Raw genomic sequence first — 18,112 nt, forward strand, 5'->3', positions numbered from 1 at the left:
CCCATTAACTGGTTTTTGTCATTGGTCCAACAAAAAATTCTAAGTGGCCTAAGCATGTTATGCAAGTGCACTGAAAATATCCTTTGTATTTTTGTAAGGTAGGATAACCACATTGGAAGCACTCCTCTTTATGGAACAGGCACAGATTGGGGAGAAATAGTGCAACCTTCCCAACTCCACAGGACAAGTACAGCTAGGATAGAATCAGCACAAACCTTTCCCATCACAGGACAGGTACTAACTGGGAGCAGCAACTTAAACTGTACTCGCTCACAGAAATGGTGCAATATAGCAGTAACAAAAGAAGCTTCCCTCTCTCTCACAGAAGGCAATACCTTTTCTGGCAGAGCAGATCCGGCAGGCCAGACTAATATAAGTTTTAGTTACTCACAAACTATGTACATTTAAGGCATGAGAGACGTGTAGGTTACAGAGAGGTCTCTGGAGTGGGTACTGAAGTTACTGAGGTGAATGTGTGAGCAGATGAGTTAGTGAACGTGAGAGTTCTGGCTCCAGTCTAGCTTAAGAGATATTCCAAGTAAACATCCTAAAAGTCCTGCTGTTTTTTGATGCTTTGGTGTCTCATGTATTAAGAAGTAGCCATCACCCAGTAGGTCATGGTTACTTTAAGCAGCCTTGCCACCGCGTAACAGTGTTCTAGGCATGCAGACGGGTGCCAACCTCTGCGAATATGTTTTGAGTGTACGGCCACAAGGCGCTGTGCCACCCCACGCTCCGTGCTGCAGGAGTTCAAAATGTTGAGGGCTGCCAGAGGTTGGTATGGCAGGCAGTGCCAAACAAGTAGGTATATTTTGTTTGGGATGGAGGTGGTGGGGTCGAAGCAGGAAACAAAGGCAGCTGCTTACCAGCGTCAGTCTTACCATTTGCCTTGAGTGGTTTTATCACGACAGTGGGGACAGTTTCCGGCTGCCTGTGATGCTGCTCTTTTATTTAGGGCAACTTTGCACAACACTATATATAACTGCCCAAACCATGTGCAGGCGAACTGATGGATTCTGAATCCATGAAACGTGGTGGATGGCCAGTAGGCAGGGGTTCAGGCAGGGCTTTAAGTGGGCCGGGTCTGTCTGGGTCTGAGCACCGGCAGTTATTTTTAGGGGGCCTGGAACCGGGTCTCTATCGGGCTCTGTTTTCAGGCCTCCAAAGGAAGTCCGTTTTCTTTTTCTTTTTCCTTGACAGCAGTGAGAGCATGCACATGATGTGCCCATGCTCACAAACAACTTCAGAAGAACTGACATCTTACTTTTTCACAGCGCCCCTTACCGCGCTTTCACTTTTATAGCTGTCCCCGAACTCACAACACTCCCTCTCCAGTCTCCTCGCCCCCACTACTCGGCAGCAGAAGCCAGGAGTAGCAGTGCCACCGGGTCACGACACGACTCCATCTTGCAGGAAGACGAGCAGTAGCAACTGCGTGGTAACTGGCACAGGATCATGTAAAAGTCCTTGGAATTAATTTTGTGCATGTGAAAAAGCGCTTCTTAACCTTGCATTCTAACCTCCATAACTGATCACAAAACTACCCCAAAGGCAGTGTGTCCAAATAGAACAGCGTTTTCATTTAATTACTGCATTTTCTTTGGCTTGGATCAGAAAGGCACGACAACATGCCCTCAAATTTTATTCAAACTACGAGTGTGCTTCCTTCGCCGTATTATTTGATATAAAGTGATGAGCATAATTTGGGCAGACACTTGAAAAACAACGTGCAGGCAGTAAATAAACATTCATAACCCCAGCCGAAAAACCACAGTCACCCCTTCCTCTGCCCCCACCTGCTGCAACTGCTTCGCACTTCGGTACCGGCTGCAACAAAAATGAAAAGTACATTTGGGTGGCTCCTTTCACCAAGTGTATTTCTGCCTAGGTCTGGACAGTTTCACAATTATTTCGGATCTAGTCACTTTGCACCCTTCCAACTGTACCTGCGATCCTTTCATTAACAGCGCGTGCAGAGATGGGGTAAGCCAATGCTGAACAGCCTCACCCCCATTTTGAAAAGGATTGACAGCGAATGAGGAAAAGCAAAGATGTGCACCTGCCCTTTGGGACAGGAGTGGGGTGGTGACAGGAGTTTTTTTGTGCTTGGGGACTCCATTTGATTTCATGGAAATAGAAAACTTCACGTACCTACTACCTACAGAACGGATGTTTGCTGCGAAGTGCTGGTACTCTTTCTCTCCCCTTCAAGTTACAAAAGTGTGGGCACTCTGTACAGGAGAGCACATGCCCGTTTGAAGCACTGGATGGTAAATGAAACTTTCCCTGCCAATGGCACACAAAAAAGGCCCCCCACATCCTAGCACTCAAACAAAGCTAATGTGTGCTACATTACTTTGACATATGTCAAGGCTTAGTTTGGGCCCTAGAGTCAGGCAGTTTTAAAAGTGCATTTGTTTCATGTACTTTGTGCAACACGTTATTGCTGATATAAGGTGCTTAATGTAACTGCTCATTCTCAGTTTTGGTTGGCAGAGCACGGTTTGTGTTGTATGTTTGGTACAGGGCTTTAAGTGGGCCGGGTCTGTCCGGGTCTGAGCACTGGCAGTTATTTTCAGGGGGCTTCAAAATGGGTCTCTATCAGGCTCTATTTTCAGGCCTCCAAAGGTAGTCTGTTTTCTTTTTTTTTTCCTCGACTGCAGTGAGCGCATGCACATCGATGTGCGCATGCTCATTTTGCTCACCACTGAGCAGTGGAGATAGTGAGCATGCCAGGTGAGCCGCGTTGTAGGAGGAACGCAGCTTTAGAGAGCCATTTTCTCTCAGGATTTCCCTTCCTGCAGCACATGTGCAACGTCGTATTGGTGCCAGCCTTCACCTCATGGGATGATTAGGAGAGAGACGACCACAGGCAGCCCGCTCCAGCACAACCCTGCTCTGACTTTTCACACTGAGCGTCAAGGCTGCAGTGTAATCAAGCAATAATTGAAACGCAGAGAGAGGAACTAGTCTGCGTGATCCTGCCCCAGCCCTAACACAATGCTAGTTATCTTGATTTAGACCACGCCCCTACTTGGATTGGCCACGCCCCTTTAAGTGGTTTCCCCGCCCATTTTAGAGCACCCCCAGTTTTTTTTTCCCACTTAAAGCCCTGGGTTCAGGAATATTTATTCTCTCTTCTGACACCACGTAGCAGCCTGGTGACACCATTTGCTCCATCTTCCGTCCGTTGTGACTCTTTATCCAGTAGCATTTGCATGTAGTGGGTTTTTATCCCATCCTTGTATCTTTCAAAACAAAACGAAAGATCCCAGGATGCAAAGAAACTTCCAGTGGGACCACTTGAGCTTTGTGCTGACACAGCGGCAGAGTAATTCTCAATGGACTGACCCGCCTCGTGATGAGAACCAGGCGCGCAACACCCATTGGACTGAAAGGGCTTCAGTCCCCCCACCCCCACCCTCCCACCCCCCGTCGTGTGTGGCAGCCCGGGATGAGACAGCACATCCCGGGCATAATCACCGCCGCACCAGAGCACTTCACAGGTCTTTAAGACCTCTGCCTATTAATTAAAGTTTCAGCCCCCTCCCCCCCAATTTTGCCTCAGCCCGCCCCCAACCACCCGAAAATTGGCTCTAGTTGCGCCTCTGATGAGAACTAAATACTCCTTACTCGCACCGTGAGAGTCTGTCAAGAGCTAAAACAGTGCGACACACCGACAGTGTGAATCAGTAAACACGTCAGCTTTACAGTGCGTCTCGAGACCTGAGTTGCTACGTCTCTGTTTGTACTGCTTCAGGGTGGTGTTTTGAGCCAGGCTCGCTTGAGACGCGTCTCTCTACAGAGTTTGCGCAGTTTTCTTTTCTCGTAAGGCCGCTTGTTGCTTGTTTATCTTATGTGAGTCCTCGCCCCGCCTCCATAATCGAAACAGGAGCGTCTGGGGTGTTGATTCTGCGCACGCACCTGCCCGTGGACGCCTTTTTGACGTGAACCTGATAAGATACGATTACCTGTGGTTGATATAAGCTGATCTGCTCTGTGCTCCGAGAGCGCCCTGGGCGAATCCGCATGTGGCGCCCTCTCCCACTCGACCTCTTCAATTGTCTATTGATCGAAAATGTAGGAATAGGAAGACACTATTAGGGAGCGCCATGAAAACATAAACAAACAAAAAAAGCAGACAAGGACGCCCGTAACCTTCAGAGCAAGTGTTTAAACACCCCTTTCTTTGGACCTGCGTCATTGGGAGACTGCGGCAGGTCGGCGCCCTCCCTGGGTGTGAGCCCAACTCCCACCTGTTAAAGACGAGCCCAACTTGATGGTAAGGGGCTCCTCGGCCCTGTCCTGGGAGTGCTCCTAGCGCCTCGTGCAAGAGAAGCTGTCAGCCACCGGGTGGCGCTCTTCTGATGGCTTCTGTGTCTTCCTCCTGGACCATGGCCTGGCTTCTGATCTTGACTGTGACCACCCTCGTCGAGGGTGGAAAGCTGCTGGTGGTGCTGCAGGATGGGGGTCAGTGGCCCAGTCTGAGCCCGCTAGTGAGGGAACTCGGGCAGCGAGGTCACCAGATTGTTCTGCTGGTGCCGGACATTAGCATTATAACAGGGCCGCCCCACGCCTACACTGTGAAGTCCTACTCTGTGCCCTACACCAAAGGGTACTGGGAGTCCAAGGTCAAGTCGATCAGTCACTCCATCCTGAAGGAAGACTCCCTTCTCGAACAGATCCTCCCCCTGTATCAGCGCATAGTCAACATGACCGAAATGATGCTCTCGGCATGTCGGCACTTGGTGGATGACCTAGAGCTGCTCCAGAGTCTGCAGGAGGGTCAGTTCGATGTCCTTCTCATGGACCCCATGTTTCCTTGTGGGCAGATAGTGGCTGAGTATCTATCTAGGCCGTCTGTATTCTTCTCGAGAACATTTCCATGTGGCTTCAACCATGAGGCCGCTCAGTGCCCAGGTCCTTCATTCCTCTCCCCAAGGCTGTTCACAGGCCACACGCACCACATGGACTTTACCCAGCGATTGAAGTACATGCTTGTCGCCCTCCCGGAATGGTGGCTCTGCCATGAACTCTACTCTTCATACGAGCTCCTCGCCTCACGGCGCCTTGAGAGGAAGGTGACCTACCAGGAACTCATTAGCAGCACCTCGCTCTGGCTACTAAGGGCTGACTTTGTCTACGAATTGCCTCGCCCCGTCACTCCCAACATAGTCTTGATTGGAGGAATCACCTGTGTTGGGAAGAAGCCCCTGTCTCAGGTGGGTGGCCACTAGTAAGTTTGCACAGAATTCAGTGACTTTGAGGTGGAGAGCGGTGAAATGGAAATAAGAGAAATATATTGGGGTATAAGAGGAGAAATGAATGATAGAAGCAGTGGGGATTAGATGGGAAAGTGTGAGAGGACAGTCAAAATTTGATGAGAGGGACAACTGGCGAGAAAAAAAGAGAAGGCAGAGCGTGGGCAAGGAGTGAGTAAGAACGAGAAAGAAAGGTAAAGTGGTACAAAAGAGTGACGGAAGTGGGTGTAACCTACAGAAGGAAAAACCGGTAATAAGTACATGGAAAAACAGAACAAATCAAAGAGAATGGCTCGAGCAGACAAACATACGAAGAATAGGTGAAAGATACAACTGAGGCACTGTTGACCGAGACCTGTCTAGGCCTCAAGCTTGTGAAGGCCTGCTGAGGGTTCTTTATGCGGCACTGCAACAAAGCACAGCGTTCTGCTCTTTCAAAGATGCACATAATCTCAACCTCCTTGAACTACTCACACACATTTAAGGAGTTCTTTTTGCTGCTATCTGTTGGGTGATGTAGAATGAAGAATCTACTACTCTACTCCGTTTAACATTTAGCCACCAACCCATATTCTCAACTGGTAGGCATTTTGGTTATGAATTGCTACCGTTGTATTTTTTCGGTTTTACCTGTCTGATACTGTAGCAGTTCATGGTGAACATATTGCTTTTGTACTTTTGGTAACCTTCCTTCAGCCATTCTCTTCTTTTGCTTCGGAAACTTCAGCTATTGGCTTGAGACATTCTGAATTACATCTTGGATCAGACCAGAGGAGTATTTTAGTCTCCCCATTTTTAGGTCCTGCCTACCACACAGCTACCATAAGGCCCAAAGCCAAAAGAAGATCTTTATATACCTATATAACTTTATTTCACTCCAGATGTAAAGAATGTATGGAGATAGCTACATGGTTGACCACATCCTCTAAGATAGAGATTTGTAGGAACACTCCCAATCCTATCCAAAAGCGTCCTGGTTAAGTAAGCCCTGTGCAACAGCTTTAATTGAACTATTTGGAACACTTCTTTTATTGCAACGTCCATTGGAGAGCTAATTACCATCTTCCTATCCTTAAGGCATCCCACGTTTTTTCCCACTGGGCCCATAACGTCGTCTGTAGGTCTCCGTCAATGTTTTTTTTTTTTTTATATGAGTGATATTGCCTCCTGAGGGGTTCAATCAATAGTCTATCCTCCAGCAAGGCAGAATCCGCCACTGTTCTTTTACATGGTACATGTTTGGTGGAAGTAGGTATTTAAATACCTCCTTGTCAGCCAGATCATATTTTTTTGCATCAGTTCTCACATTAGCATTTAGTTCACTACTGATATGTCCTCTATTTTACTAATTCCAAATATCCTAGATGTGAAATACTACAAACCCTCCTACATCTTTCATATAGAAAGGAGACAAGCTACCGGGGACCGGTTTCTGGCATTTCAGCCGTCTTCGGCCCGAATTGCTTGAATCCTGATGGTGCAATGAGCAAGGGACTCACATCTGAGTATAATTCAGACACTCCGTTCATCACCACCCCCTTTTCTGAATCGTTTTTGGCCACTATAGGTGTGGCAGGGTATACTCCGACATGAGTCCCTTTCTCACTGCTCCATCAGGATTCAAGCAAGCCGGGCCGAAGACGGCTGAAATGCCAGAAACCGGTCCCCGGTAGCTTGTCTCCTTTCTGGTGAAGAATTGGCTTGGTAGTTTAGTCTGCCCTGTTCCCATGATGCACTGGGCCAGGGACAGACTGATTTGCATATAGCCAGGTTCTGAGCTGGGATGGGGGAATGAGATAAATAACGGTGATGGATCAAGCCCTGATCTTTGGACTGGGTAAGAGTGGTCTGCTTAATTCAGACACTCCGTTCATCACCACCCCCTTTTCTGAATCGTTTTTGGCCACTATAGGTGTGGCAGGGTATACTCAGACATGAGTCCCTCTCTCACTGCTCCATCAGGATTCAAGCAAGCCGGGCCGAAGACGGCTGAAATGCCAGAAACCGGTCCCCGGTAGCTTGTCTCCTTTCTGGTGAAGAATTGGCTTGGTAGTTTAGTCTGCCCTGTTCCCATGATGCACTGGGCCAGGGACAGACTGATTTGCATATAGCCAGGTTCTGAGCTGGGATGGGGCAGTGAGATAAATAACGGTGATGGATCAAGCCCTGATCTTTGGACTGGGTAAGAGTGGTCTGCTTAATTCAGACACTCCGTTCATCACCACCCCCTTTTCTGAATCGTTTTTGGCCACTATAGGTGTGGCAGGGTATACTCAGACATGAGTCCCTTTCTCACTGCTCCATCAGGATTCAAGCAAGCCGGGCCGAAGACGGCTGAAATGCCAGAAACCGGTCCCCGGTAGCTTGTCTCCTTTCTGGTGAAGAATTGGCTTGGTAGTTTAGTCTGCCCTGTTCCCATGATGCACTGGGCCAGGGACAGACTGATTTGCATATAGCCAGGTTCTGAGCTGGGATGGGGCAGTGAGATAAATAACGGTGATGGATCAAGCCCTGATCTTTGGACTGGGTAAGAGTGGTCTGCTTAATTCAGACACTCCGTTCATCACCACCCCCTTTTCTGAATCGTTTTTGGCCACTATAGGTGTGGCAGGGTATACTCAGACATGAGTCCCTTTCTCACTGCTCCATCAGGATTCAAGCAAGCCGGGCCGAAGACGGCTGAAATGCCAGAAACCGGTCCCCGGTAACTTGTCTCCTTTCTGGTGAAGAATTGGCTTGGTAGTTTAGTCTGCCCTGTTCCCATGATGCACTGGGCCAGGGACAGACTGATTTGCATATAGCCAGGTTCTGAGCTGGGATGGGGCAGTGAGATAAATAACGGTGATGGATCAAGCCCTGATCTTTGGACTGGGTAAGAGTGGTCTGCTTAATTCAGACACTCCGTTCATCACCACCCCCTTTTCTGAATCGTTTTTGGCCACTATAGGTGTGGCAGGGTATACTCAGACATGAGTCCCTTTCTCACTGCTCCATCAGGATTCAAGCAAGCCGGGCCGAAGACGGCTGAAATGCCAGAAACCGGTCCCCGGTAGCTTGTCTCCTTTCTGGTGAAGAATTGGCTTGGTAGTTTAGTCTGCCCTGTTCCCATGATGCACTGGGCCAGGGACAGACTGATTTGCATATAGCCAGGTTCTGAGCTGGGATGGGGCAGTGAGATAAATAACGGTGATGGATCAAGCCCTGATCTTTGGACTGGGTAAGAGTGGTCTGCTTAATTCAGACACTCCGTTCATCACCACCCCCTTTTCTGAATCGTTTTTGGCCACTATAGGTGTGGCAGGGTACACTCAGACATGAGCCCCTTTCTCACTGCTCCATCAGGATTCAAGCAAGCCCGGCCGAAGACGGCTGAAATGCCAGAAACCGGTCCCCGGTAGCTTGTCTCCTTTCTGGTGAAGAATTGGCTTGGTAGTTTAGTCTGCCCTGTTCCCATGATGCACTGGGCCAGGGACAGACTGATTTGCATATAGCCAGGTTCTGAGCTGGGATGGGGCAGTGGGATAAATAACGGTGATGGATCAAGCCCTGATCTTTGGACTGGGTAAGAGTGGTCTGCTTAATTCAGACACTCCGTTCATCACCACCCCCTTTTCTGAATCGTTTTTGGCCACTATAGGTGTGGCAGGGTATACTCAGACATGAGTCCCTTTCTCACTGCTCCATCAGGATTCAAGCAAGCCGGGCCGAAGACGGCTGAAATGCCAGAAACCGGTCCCCGGTAGCTTGTCTCCTTTCTGGTGAAGAATTGGCTTGGTAGTTTAGTCTGCCCTGTTCCTATGATGCACTGGGCCAGGGACAGACTGATTTGCATATAGCCAGGTTCTGAGCTGGGATGGGGCAGTGAGATAAATAACGGTGATGGATCAAGCCCTGATCTTTGGACTGGGTAAGAGTGGTCTGCTTAATTCAGACACTCCGTTCATCACCACCCCCTTTTCTGAATCGTTTTTGGCCACTATAGGTGTGGCAGGGTATACTCAGACATGAGTCCCTTTCTCACTGCTCCATCAGGATTCAAGCAAGCCGGGCCGAAGACGGCTGAAATGCCAGAAACCGGTCCCCGGTAGCTTGTCTCCTTTCTGGTGAAGAATTGGCTTGGTAGTTTAGTCTGCCCTGTTCCCATGATGCACTGGGCCAGGGACAGACTGATTTGCATATAGCCAGGTTCTGAGCTGGGATGGGGCAGTGAGATAAATAACGGTGATGGATCAAGCCCTGATCTTTGGACTGGGTAAGAGTGGTCTGCTTAATTCAGACACTCCGTTCATCACCACCCCCTTTTCTGAATCGTTTTTGGCCACTATAGGTGTGGCAGGGTATACTCAGACATGAGTCCCTTTCTCACTGCTCCATCAGGATTCAAGCAAGCCGGGCCGAAGACGGCTGAAATGCCAGAAACCGGTCCCCGGTAGCTTGTCTCCTTTCTGGTGAAGAATTGGCTTGGTAGTTTAGTCTGCCCTGTTCCCATGATGCACTGGGCCAGGGACAGACTGATTTGCATATAGCCAGGTTCTGAGCTGGGATGGGGCAGTGAGATAAATAACGGTGATGGATCAAGCCCTGATCTTTGGACTGGGTAAGAGTGGCCTGCTTAATTCAGACACTCCGTTCATCACCACCCCCTTTTCTGACTTGGTGTGATGTGGCATGTTCTTCCTGTGTCCCCATTGATATAGGGCAGTCAAGTAACCAGTTGGCACCATTGCATATCTGAAAGAGACATGTTAGTGATAGATTATTTACCTTAGAATATCCCCAGGCGTCAGACTGGATCCATAAAGTTTTACTAGCAGTACCTCTGCGCATCAGTAGGTGGCTGGCGTCGTGCGATTCCGCGTCCTTCGCTGGCGTAAGCACCGAGATGACAACACGGAGACTACTTAGGCGCCACCCATGCGCGCTGACATCAGTTCTTTCTTTTTCCGCGCAAGTAAGCGGCAATCCGGTTAGAGCACGTACTTTAGTCACTTTTTGACTATTTTTTTGGGGACTTTTTGTCTCTTCTTGGTCTTCTCTGGTGCATGTAGGGATGCCTGGTTTTAAATGCTGTGGGGCCTGCCGTCACAATATGTCGGCGGCGGACCCCCAGGACATCTGTGTCTACTGCCTGGAGCGCAACCATGAATCCTGGTCCTGTCTGGACTGTCGGGCCATAGCCTGAAAGCCTTAAGGGAGCGGTTCCGGAAGTTGCTTGAAGTTTGGCATTCGTCCCAGCGCCGTTCACGGTCCAGGGGCCGTTCTAGAGAACGCTTGCAGGTCCACCATCACCGCTTCTCGGGCTCCAAGTCTTCACCCTTGGATTCGGGTAAGAGACGACACAAAAAGAAGTCGAAGAAGCATAGACGCTCTCTGACGTCCCCCCGTCGGTCCCCGGATGCGGACGAGGGGGCCTGGAGTTCCACCCCCTGCGGCTCCTTTGGAGCATGGGAGTTCCGCATTCTACCCCCCTTACCCTGGTCCGTCGGCGACTCCCACACATGTGGAAGAGATTCTTGCTGCCATGGACCGCCTGTTTAGGCCTCAGGCTCCCGCCGGTGCACCTTTGGGCTCACGGTCCGGTGGCAGGATCCTGCCGGGCCTCGACTCCACCAGCAGCTCCGGCCCCAGCGCCTTCAGCTGCTCCGGCCCCGACTCCGCAGGATCCTGCGCAGTTGGCTCCGACCACGGCGCCACCGGGTCCCAGGCTTCTGGCTCCGGCCCCAGCGCCACCTTCGGCTCCGCCTGCGACACTGCAGTGGATGCCGTTGTTTCCGCCTCTGCCCCGGTTCCTGGCCAGTTTTGTCCCTGCCTGGGAACCGAATTGAGATACGGCGCCGTGCCCGGCGCAGTTTTCGACGCCGCTTTCGACGCTGCTTGTTCCTTCCCCGGTCCTTGCCCCGCAGTCGGCGCCGCCCACGGTGGAGGACGACTGGGAGGAGTCGGAGGTCCCTCTTGCGCATCAGTGTGACTCTGAGCAGAATTTGGCAGACGACTTGGAGGAGGCTGGCAACCTCGACGTCTCCTCTGATCCGGGGTTTGCCTCTCCCCCCTCCCACTATGGAGGAAGGTGCCTCGTACATAGTGGTGCTCCGACGGGCAGCTGAGGTCCTTAACCTTGATCTCCCTACGGTGGCCCTAAAGACTTATCTCCTCACTGAGGTGCTCCAGTCGGCGTCCACTTCCTCGGAGCCACTGCTGCCCTTTAATGACGCCCTCACTGACATCTTGCTGGGCACCTGGTCGCGGCCAGCCACATGGGCCCCTGTGGATAAGAACGTCGCCAGGCGTCATCGCCCGGCACCGGGTGACCCTGCCTTTTTGACCACTCATCATACGCCTGAGAGCCTGGTCATTCAAGCTTCGACGTCCCAGAGTGCCTTTCCCACGGCTCCACCGGATGAGGACTCTAAGAAGCTGGAGCAGTTGGCAAGCGGTTGTTCTCCTCTGCCAGCTTGGGGCTGCGGTCGGTGAACACCGCATGTCTATTAGGCCGCTATTCCCACACGGTGTGGAACACCGTTGTTCCGGTGTTGCCTCAGTGTCCTGAAAAGGTACAGGCTGTGCTGTCCCAGGCTGTGGTTGAGGGTAAGGATGCGGCTAAGTTCGCCATTCAGTGTGATTTGGACACCGCGGACTCACTAGGTAGAGCTATTTCCACGACTGTGGCGCTTCGTCGCCACACCTGGTTGAGATCTACGGGGTTCTCGTCCGATGTCCAGAGCTCACTCATGGACATACCCTTTGATGGCACTCGCCTGTTTGGTGATAAAGCGGACAGTGCGCTGGAGCGTTTCAAGGACTCTCGGGCTACGGCCAAGTCCTTAGGTCTCTCCACCACGCGCCCAGCCACGTGTTCCTTTCGTGACTACGGAAGGGGCGCCCCTACCTGCTCGTTCATTCCGAAGCCTGTGCAGAACCAAACTCAGTGCGGCCGTAAGCGGGGAGGCTGCCTTGGCGGCACAGGGGGCCAGCGGGCGGGTCAGTCCACCTCCGCAGCATCCGCCTCAAAACCTTCCTAGTCCGAGCTTTGGGGTGCACCCCATGCCTCTGGGTGTCAGGATTCCTCATCACCTCCCCCACTGGCATTCTGTCCCTTCCAACATGTGGGTGCTGCAACTCGTCCGGAGAGGTTACTCCATCCCCTTCGAGTCTATGCCCCCAGCCATGCCGTCTCAGTTCCACCGCATGTCGGGGGATCATTTCGCGCTTCTCCAACAGGAAGTTATGTTCTCTTGACCAAGGGAGCCATCGAGCACGTTCCTGGGCCAGAATTAGGACATGGTTGTTATTCCTGTAGGAAGGTGGATATCTGACTATGGTTACCCCCAAACTTTTTGCCTGGTGTTTAGCTGGTTTTTGACATAGTTGGCCTGGGATCCTGCTATTCAGGGCCCCAGGCTGATTGCTCTCTCCTTAAAATGGACTCCATGTACCCTAGGTGCATAACATAATTGGAACTGGTTCACCTTATAGGCCCCTGTAACAGTGTACCATAGGTACCCAGGGCATAGGTGCATCCAAGGCCTACCAGGGGCTGCAGCATGTATTGTGCCACCCCTGGCCTAGCCTCCATATTTTGACACAACTGGCTGATCACTCAGCTGGGGTAAGTTGGTGTAATCACCTCTTACTTAGATATAGTATCCCTATATCTAACCTTAAACTGGACACATATGTTCCTATCAGCCACTCCTATGGAAGGCCTCATCAATCCTGGAGGCAGAGTGCTTGGAAATATGTGAGATGGTGCTCTAGCATGAGCTGAGCCTGTCTACAGCTGTCGGGAACCACTCCCTAAGCTGTTCCGGGATATTGCCATACCATATACTCTTAAGTGCATTATAATCCTCGCGGTTATATGCTATCTTTGGTTTGGCTTTATCAAAACATGTCGAGTAAGGTGTCATACGAATTGGAATACTATCCCCTCGACAGTTCTGTCGACGGGGATAGCATTCCACCCTTCTAGAGGGACACGACATGTGTGTAGCCTTAACCCCGGTTAAAGTTAACCAGAGCCTCAGCATCGCAAAATGGATGCTGCCACCACAGACACAAGTCTGGCCCCCTGCTGCTGGGAGTCCTTCCAGCGAGGGAAGCCTGGACAAAGGGTTTCCTGCCTTGGGAGGTGCGAGCACCACCCCAGACAGGGTTTTGTGTATTGGGTAGGACAGGGCTGAATAGATTGAGACATGCCCGGGGCACACAAGGTGTCCCCGTGCATAAGCCAGTCCAAACCGGTCCTGGGACTTTCCAGACCCAGGCCTGGCGAGGAGCTGGACAAAGGAAAGGGGGTGTAACTGCCCCCCTTCCTGGTTCCTCCCAGAGGAGGGACCTAGTAGGTGATCCACCCCTCAGATTGGGAATAAGAGTGGGAGCAGTGCCATGGCACAGCAGATCATCCTGAATCAACTTGAAATAAAGAAGAAGACTGGACTTCGACATTCTGCTGCTCAGAAGACTGATGAGAATCTCCCTTGTGGCCTAGGAGTGGCCACCCTGTGAAAGCAGGCACCAACCAGCAACTCAACGTCTGCTTTGCCGCCGCCTCCCGCCGGAGCCCGAGCCCAGAGCCTGACAAGACCCAGACTCCCAGACCTCTCACAGCCCGATCCACAGTCCCTGCAAAGAAGGGACCCGTGGAGGCACCGAGTGACGTGGGACCGGACCTCTTGGAAGACACTCGAAAAGCTGACTGCGCAGCAACCGAGGCATCCTCGACGTTGTGCTTTGGGGACTGAGAACCCCCACCACTGAGCAGCCCTTGCACCGAAGAAGAGCCCTCCAGCATCTCCACGATCTGCGTGGGGCCCTTTTGCATTGTGCCACTCGACGCGCCATCCCGGCCACTAGCCACGTGGTCAGCGGCCATCTTGGCGACGAAACCGACAAACTACACTGCGGGTCTGGTTGCTCCAGACTTGCCCAAGCTCCTGTGAAAAGGAGCACTCGCTCTGACCTTGCTGGTCCGAGTGTTAAGCATTTTTCGATTCCTGCGTGGCTTGCATTAGCCAAGGCCTGTTTGCTCCGATCAAGTTGCCGACACCGCCAACAGCGAGAAGCCTGCGTGGGACAGCTCGTGACCGACTCCTGGACGTCCTCGACCCCCGGTGTCCACGTGGCTGCAGAGAGAAGCTACACCTCAACGCCTGTTTGCACCCTACATCGCCTGGTTCCAATCTGGTTCCACGGTAGTCACTGGCTAGTGACTTTGAACATTGTCCCCTCTGCTTTCAGGTCTTCACAACTTCAGATCCACCCTTGGATCCACCGGAACTCTTCACATCGAGCCGCCTGCAGCATCTTCAGCTCCAAGCACCATCGACCAGCATGACGAAACCCGACACTACTTCGACCCTGTGCACCCGCTTCCTGTGGGTGAGGTAACTCAGCTCCGCCGGTGTTCCCACACTGGTACACATCTCAAGGGCCTGTGTCTTAAGTTTCAGCGTTCTAGATCACTCGGAAGGTTCCGAACTAACTAACTTTGTACTTTTTACGCACCATAGACTTTACATTGGTGAGTGCGTGCACTTTAAACACTGCACCCGAGTCCCGCGGGCCTTTCCCGACTTAGTCACTGCTAGTCTCGAATAGCTCCAGCGATTCCCAAGGCCCTAGGCCTGTTTCCGTTCTGATTGGTATCTCTTATACCACTTTCTTAGTATATGGTTTAGGTGGCCCCTAGGGCTCATCCATATTGTGCAACTTTTGTGTATTTTAAACTGTCTTGTGATTTAACGCTTGTGCTTCTGTGCTCATAAAGAGTCCAGGGTATTTTATAGTTAATAAATCAATATATATTTTCAATATATATCTGTGTGGTGTCCTTTCATTTGGTATTCAAGGAGGTTGTGTATGGTAATACAGCTGGCTTCACATGCCTTTCAGAGTTTAGCCTAAGACTGCTTTGTCCACGTTACCACTAGGATAACTGGTCTACAAGGTTGAATTACAACCAATCATCATAAAGGTTGCTTGGCATGGTACAAAGTGATCACTAGAATTAGTGAGCATTATATACCAGGCCAACTTCTCACAATTCCCACTACTTTCTGATCCCCAAGAAGGACAAGGGGGGCTTGCGCCACATCTTGGACCTCAGGAGCGTCAATTGCTTCCTCCGGAGGGAGAAGTTCAAGACGTTGAGTCTGGCTCAGGTCTTGGCTGCCCTCGACCCTGGAGACTGGATGGTAGCGTTGGACTTGCAAGACACATATTTTCACATCCCTGTCCTACCGGCCCACTGGTGTTATCTGCGGTTCATGGTAGGCCAGGAGCATTTTCAGTTTGCCGTGCTCCCCTTCTGCCTTACCAGCGCCCCTCGGGTGTTCACCAAGGTGATGGCGGTGGTTGCAGCTCATCTGCGCAGGTTAGGGGTGTCAGTTTTTCCCTACCTCAATGACTGGATGTTGAAGGCTGGTTCGCCCCAGACACTCGTCACTCACCTTTAGACTACGGCCCACCTCCTGCCTTTGCTGGGGTTTTCCATCAACATGCCGAAGTTCCACCTGAACTCAGAAGCTCCCCTTACACGGAGCGGTTCTGGATTCGACGCAGTTTCGGATTTATCCTCACAAGCAGCGAGTCTGGGATATTCAGGCTATGATTCCGATCTTTTGGTCTCTATCCCGGGTTTCAGTCCGGATGATCCTCCGGCTACTGGGCCTGATGGCCTCCTGCATCCTGCTAGTGCAACATGCCAGATGGCATATGCGGGCTCTGCAGTGGGATCTGAAGTTCCAGTGGGCACATCATCAGGGCAACCTGTCCGATCATGTCCAGATCTCGGACGGCACTGCACGACAATTGCACTGGTGGCTCACGAATCGGGATTGGGTCAATGGCAGATCCCTCTCCCTTCCCTAACCGGAGCACACAGTGGTGTCGGATGTGTCCCTCCTGGGTTGGGAAGGCCACTTGGGAGAGGCGGAGATCAAAGGCCTCTGGTCCCCGGCGGAGTCCCGGCTCCATATCAACCTTTTGGAGCATCGGGCGATCCGACTTGCACGGAAGGCATTCCTTCCCTCTGTCCGGGAAAGTGTAGTGCAGGTGTTCAGACAACACCACTGCCATGTGGCATTGCCACAAACAGGGCGGGGTGGGGCCGTTGACCCTATGTCAGGAGGCTCTGCGCCTCTGGATATGGCTGGAACATCAATGCATTACCTTGGTGGTTCAACACCTGGCAGGTTCTCTTAACGCCAGGGCTGACAAACTCAGCCGCTGGTGCTTGATGGATCATGAATGGCATCTGAACTCGGACGTGGTGCAAGGTCTCTTTCGGCAGTGGGGAGAGCTTTGGTTCGATCTATTTGCCACCGAAGAGAACGCGCAAGTCATCAGTTCTGCGCGTTGGAATTTCCAAGGCGGCACTCGCTCGGCGCTGCTTTTTGTCGCGAGTTGAGTTGCGGTCTCTTGTACGCCTTTCCGCCTATCCACTTCTGCCCAGAGTGCTGAAGAAGATTCGGCGTGACTGGGTCCAAGTCATCTTTGTGGCTCCGGATTGGGCACAAAGATACTTGTATCCCAAGCTACTCAGCATCGCAATCGATCCCCTGATCTGACTGCCCTTTTGGGAGGATCTTGTGTCGCAGCAGCAGGGGACGGTTCTCCACCCGAACCTGTCCAGCCTCCACCTCCATGCGTGGAGATTGAGCGGTGATAGTTGACAACTTTCGATCTTCCTAGCGAAGTCTGTGATGTCATTCTGGCAGCCAGGCGTCCCTCCACTAAAACGGTATACGCCTGCAAGTGGAACACATTTGTGGCATGGTGCACAGCAAAGGCTGTGGATCCACTCTTTGCCCCTCTTTCTAAGGTCCTTCTGTTCCTTCTATCCTTGGCCCGGCAGGGCTTTGCTATGGGCACTATCAAAGGTGATCTTTCGGCCATCTCCGCCTTTCTACGGCTTCCAGATCGTCCTTCTCTTTTGAAGTCCCCGGCTGTTAACCGTTTTCTCAAAGGCATTACACACACGTTTCCTCCCGTGCCTTTCATAATGCCTCAATGGGACTTAAATCATGTCTTGACCTATCTGATGTGTGCTCCTTTTGAGGCCCTTCATACCTGTCTTTTACGTCTTCTCACTCTAAAGACGGCTTTCCTGGTAGCTACCATATCTGCTAGAAGAGGGAGTGAGCTCCAGGCCTTTTCTTCTAAACCTCCTTTCCTCTCTGTTCATCCGGACAAGGTGGTTTTAAGGACCCGTCCTTCTTTCTTGCCAAAGGTTGTCACGCCCTTCCACATCCGGCAGACCATCACCTTCTTTCCGCATCCTTCAAAAGAGAAAGAGAGGCTCCCCCGTCTGGACCCAAACCGTGCGCTCTCGTTCTATCTGAAGCGCACACAACAGTTTTGGGTGAATGACCAACTCTTTGTTGGCTACGTGGGCGCCAAAAAAGGTCAGGCCATGCACAAACTGACCATTTCTCGATGGATTATTCTGTGCATCAAAGCATGTTACTCGTTGGCCAAGAAGGAGCCTCCTGTGGGTCTGCATGCCCATTCTACCAGAGCAACGGCGGCTACTACTGCCTTGGGACGCGGCGTTCCCTTGCAGGACATTTGTCAGGCAGCTACGTGGGCTTCGCTGCACACGTTTACCAAGCATTACTGCCTTGACAGTCCTGTCCGGAGAGACGATTTCTTAGCTATTCTGTTCTCCGTGACTTTCTGGTGTAATCTTGTTCCCAGCCCCTCCAACTTGGTTGGTATTGCTGGGGTATCTATTCTAAGGTAAGGAATCTATCACTAACGTGTCTCTTTCAGATGCACAAGTTACTACTTGTGTAACAATATAACTGTAAGAGACATTAGTTAGTGATAGATTGCTTACCACCCCACCCATC

At 51.5% G+C, this 18,112-nt stretch overlaps 1 protein-coding gene across 6 annotated transcripts in view; it reads left to right on the forward strand.

Annotated features, from left to right (window-relative positions):
- LOC147731260 (UDP-glucuronosyltransferase 1A5-like) overlaps window positions 1-18,112 on the forward strand; it is a 629,871-nt gene that overhangs the window by 473,541 nt on the left and 138,218 nt on the right. Inside the window, exon 1 of one of the 6 annotated variants that reach the window (XM_086956280.1) lies at window positions 4,380-5,222. The exons of the other annotated variants lie outside the window; for them this stretch is intronic. Within the exon in view, the coding sequence (XP_086812406.1) occupies window positions 4,395-5,222 (828 nt within the window). The 5' untranslated portion in view covers window positions 4,380-4,394. Of the gene's footprint in view, window positions 1-4,379; window positions 5,223-18,112 lie in introns of those variants that run through there. 6 annotated transcript variants of the gene reach the window in all.

The sequence above is a fragment of the Lissotriton vulgaris genome, chromosome 2_1 (assembly GCF_964263255.1).
Source record: "Lissotriton vulgaris chromosome 2_1, aLisVul1.2, whole genome shotgun sequence".
NCBI lineage: Eukaryota > Metazoa > Chordata > Amphibia > Caudata > Salamandridae > Lissotriton > Lissotriton vulgaris.